Raw genomic sequence first — 4,636 nt, 5'->3', positions numbered from 1 at the left:
ACGCAGCGTACAAGGGGCTTCAATGTTGTGCGGCCGCGTTTTTCTCTCATCCGAAGTATTTGCGGTGCCATCAGAAGTTGCCAAACATTTCGGACTTCCGCTTGAACCTATCAAGCCGGGCCGTGCACTCAAACTTCTGCCGCCTTCTGAGATCGAGTCCGATGGAGGTCAGCCCCCGTATGATCACGAGCCATCGTGACTCAGAAATTCTCATGATTGTTTCTCGGTTCTCTGGTAGCTGGGGGAAAAAGGGGAAGAGGGGAGGGAAATGACGCTCGATCCTTGGTAGACGGAAAATCGGTCTGGTAGCGTACCGAGACAAGACAGTGAGAACGGGGATCGTCCGAACCAGCAGCGCGGGGCTTAGTGCTCTTCGTTAACTTACTTCATCTCTTCCAGAGCCGCCTGGCATGTGGGGCAAGGATTGATGCGACAGGTAGATGCAGTGGTGGCATCTGCTTTAACGACAGCATCACAAACAGCATCCGGGAACGGTGGCCCTGAGAACAAACGGCGGCCTAGATCCCCACAACAAGACGCTCGGAGGGCGTCGCAAACATGTGCTGTGGAGGCCGATATTTACTCCGTGCGCCTGAGGGGCTCACCTGCTCGCTCGTGCTGGCCATATTCTCGTCCGTGCTCGGCATGTTCCAGTTTGGATACAACTTGGGTGTCATCAACGCCCCGCAAAAGGTTCGTCGTCGCTCGCAAAACGCCGCTGTCTGTATCATATTGCACCGTATGACTGTACGACCCCCGAATCGAATCTGTCGATTCTGAACCAGAATCCTCCAATTCAGAATCCGACAGATTCAGAGCTCCGATCTCTAATGGGCTCCCGAGCCGGACATAGTACATATCCAAATGAGTCGTCCGGATATACACATAGGTAGTACATTATTTTCATCACGTATCCGAACTGAACGAGAGACTCGAAAAATGATTCGCCCATACTCGAGTGGATGAGGGTTCATTCCCTGATTTCATATACGGAAAGAATCAGAAGTTCCAGCAGTTGAACCTCTGACACGATGCTTCCAGTAAATCCTCAACAATCGTGTCACCACGTCTCAAACCTCCACGGAACTGGGTACACCGGACGCTGTCAGACAGCTGAGCCAAGCTAGTTGGACAAGTCGGGAGAACTTTGTGGATGGGACTATCGTCGCCGCCATTCACTTCATTCAGTTGTTGCATGTGAAGGAAGGCGGGCCTGCATCGGGGGGGGGGANAGAGGGTGGGGGGGGGGTGAAGCGTCTATTTCTCCAAAGCTTCCCCGAGCCCGCATCGGAGGATGCCCACGATCGAGTCTGGCTTTTGTTGGAATATTTACGGTAGCATGCCTTCTCCTCGGCGGTATTTCGGCGAGGCATTCTTGCGAAATCCTCTCACCGCTCTTTCCGCCTCCGAATGCTCGTTTCCGCATTGGGCTCCCCTGTATTCAAAGGCTGCTTACGCGTAAGAGGCGTACCTATCTCTAGAGTGTTCAGGTTTTCGGTCGTGCAGTCCAAGCAGTTTTCGGTACACGTTGCTCGTTGGCTTCAATTTCCCTCCTTCGCCCTTCATCCTCTTCCCCATCCACGAGTCTTCGACTCGATTCGGTCGAACGCACAGCTTCCAAATTATCGGTCAGTCGTTTAGACGTGAGCCAGGAGCTGCAGGGATCGTGATAGTGAGGTAACCCCTCTATATAAGCTGACTGGGCCTCGGAGTGCTCGGCGATGGCGAAACAAAATCCCTACCAATAATGACCGAACTCATTCCGCTCCGTGATTTCTGGCGTAGGCTTCAATTTTCTCGAGTGAACTGAATCGAGCTTTCGGTCTGCTCGGGTCTTGTCTAGACGAGCCATTTTTGGTCCATTCTAGCGATGAGCGTTTCGATCCCTCTGGAACTCCGTCTTAATATTATGTATGACCGTTTGAGCCGGTACACCCCATTTGGCCGCGACCGTTCGGCCGCGGGACATTTGGCCGCGACCCTTTGGCCGCGGGACCGTTTGGTCGCGGGACCGTTTGGTCGCGGGACCGTTTGGCCGCGAGACTGTTTGGCCGCGGGACCGTTTGGTCGCGGTACCGTTTGGCCGCAGGACCGTTTGGCCGCCGTGGGACGGCTTGAGAAAATGAGCGACCGGAAGGGACGGCTCTCAGGAATCTTGTGCGAAAGATCTATGAGGGAAGGCTTCAGGGTTTGTTACAACGAGGAAGTCGGCTTCGTGGTCGGGATGCAGAATACGGATGTATCTCCCTGAACGTATGGGTATTCAGCTCGTCTCTATACATGGCATACCAGAGAAGACCCGAGTCGAGTATCCAAGCGTTTCGATTTTTAGCAACCTCAATCCTGGTCTCGGCAGCTGAGGTTCTCAACAAGTGGAACGTCCCCAGCTTCCTTTGGCAAGCGTGCATGCGACAATTGACGGCATCAACAAAAACACGCAAAGTTCAGCAACATTCAATCATTTGAACCGAAGTCATGAGCTAGGAATCCTCCAGAAGCAGCATGTCTGAGTGCCCGACAATCGTTAAGTCTTCCCGCGGGAAAGACAAGCTTTGCCACCAGGGTTTCATGCATGTCAAACGTCACATGAGCGCTACCTTCCGCATCATATCACCGCTCATGTTTTTTGGGCGGGAACGTCTTGAAAATCTCCGCGGGTTATTCCACCCAATCCAGACCGCGGCTAAACGGTTCCGCGGCCAAACGGTCCCGCGGCCAAACGGTCCCGCGGCCAAACGGTCCCGCGGCCAAACGGTCCCGCGGCCAAACGGTCCCGCGGCCAAACGGTCCCGCGGCTAAACGGTCCCGCGGCCAAACGGTCCCGCGGCCAAACGGTCCCGCGGCCAAATGGTCCCGCGGCCAAACGGTCCCGCGGCCGAAAGGTCCCGCGGCCAAACGGTCGCGGCCAAATGGGGCGCTCCGGTCTGAGCAATCGGCGGGAGCGGGAACTCCCTCTTCGAATCTGGATTGAGTAGGAACCGTGAAGAGCCTGAAGATGTGAGCGCATATATTCTGTTTCCGGGGACAGAAAGATCCGTTATTCGAGCAGCAAAAACTATATTGAGGCTTCAGGGAAGTGAAGATAAGCTCCGCTCGGGATATTCTGCTTGAACTATGTGCCACGGCGGCACTACACCCCGGACAGGGCTCATCAAAAGGGCAGGTGAAGGCAGGACACATCGTCATCACCATGGCCATCACGGCGACAGTGTATGGGCTCGGTGACATCGACAATCAACGTTCTCTAAAATAGCATCGTAAAATCAGAGCTGAAATGTACACGATTTTTGGTCTCTCGGAATGCGTGGAGGGGAATGGGAGAATCAAAGAACGAGATTGACGAACGACGACAAATCGGTACGGGTTTTCATAGATCGCGTCTCTAGTGCTTTTCATCGAATTGTTCCTTCTCGTTGAACTTCTATTCGGCTGGTGGATCGTTCGGTCGCTCGCCCGCTCATCCGACTGGCTGGTCGGCTCGCTAGCTGGTCTCTCTTTCGGATGATAACTGGCTTGATAGGTGGATGTCTGAGTGGTTGGTAGGCGGGAGGATCGTCGCTGAAGGGCCGTTTCGAGACTCGAATGTAAAAAATCTCATGCTACGTCGCCGTTTCCGCGGCTGCAGCTGCTGCGGCGTCGACGGCGGCGGCGACTGCTGCTCCTGTTCGCTGGATGTCAGTAGATGAGATTAAATTCCGAGCCGCTCACCCGCCCGCTTGCCCGAATCGCGGGGGCCACACGGAGGAGGATCTTCGTCTGGCTGTCATTTGCTAAAACTTCGAAATTACTAGAACCTATTCCGCCCGTGGACTCGACCGCCGCCGCCGCCGGTGCTGAGTCCAGAGGCTGGCGTCGAGCGACCGAGCGACCGACCGACCACTTCCGTCGAATTCGTCGACCTTCCTGTCGCCACCGAGTGTTCTTGATCCCTCCCTGGATTTTCTTCATCGGAAAGGTGCTCAGATTCGGAGCCTATCGGCCCGAGATGAGCGCCCCGCACGGATCCAGTGCATCGTGGTTATAGTGGTGATTATCCGTATAACTAATTACGTCGATCGCCGGAATCGCAGCCGTGCGGCGAGCACCGATTCGAGCTCGATCGCCCCAGGAGACAGCGTTCGCGCGTTTCCAGGTAGAAGGGAAGAGAAAATTCGTCGGGTGGCTTCTCGTGGCTGTGAGCGAGTTGTGCCGGATCCGCCGGCAAGTCGAGAGCGGGGCAACTATATAGTCGATCTGAGGATAGGTCTGAACGCACCGAAGGACTTTCTAATATATCGCCGCTAATAAGAGCCACTAGCAGCGCCCTGAGACCAGCGCAATCGTGGCATTGGTGACAGCACGACCGACCGTTCTCACGGACGACACGTTAAACAGAGGTCGATTTCGCCATGCCCGCGCTGATACGACATTACGGCAAGGGCAACGGAAAAACCCAACGACGAGTAACGGGATGCCGCGACGTTGTTCTCGAGCGCCGAAGACGCAACGCAGGGGTTGCTTTCCGCCGGGCAAACCAGCGACAGGCGAAGCTCGTTCGTCTATCCGTTTGTTTTACAGGAAGGAGTTTATAAGGCTCGTTGACGTGACAGATGCTTCCCGTGACAGTTTGTTGGCGGGAAGAGAATATTTGCGAGCT

At 55.0% G+C, this 4,636-nt stretch overlaps 1 protein-coding gene across 1 annotated transcript in view; it reads left to right on the top strand.

The window, feature by feature from the left end:
* Positions 1–428: 428 nt before the first annotated feature.
* Glut1 (Glucose transporter 1) overlaps positions 429–4,636 on the top strand; it is a 30,000-nt gene continuing 25,792 nt past the window's right edge. Inside the window, exon 1 of the mRNA XM_003744098.1 lies at positions 429–693. Coding sequence (XP_003744146.1) covers positions 559–693 — 135 coding nt within the window. The 5' untranslated portion in view covers positions 429–558. The remainder of the gene's footprint in view (positions 694–4,636) is intronic.

Source organism: Galendromus occidentalis, unplaced genomic scaffold, assembly GCF_000255335.2.
Source record: "Galendromus occidentalis unplaced genomic scaffold, Mocc_1.1 scf7180000077460, whole genome shotgun sequence".
Taxonomy (NCBI): Eukaryota; Metazoa; Arthropoda; class Arachnida; order Mesostigmata; family Phytoseiidae; genus Galendromus; species Galendromus occidentalis.
This window is presented reverse-complemented; position numbering and strand designations above follow the sequence as displayed.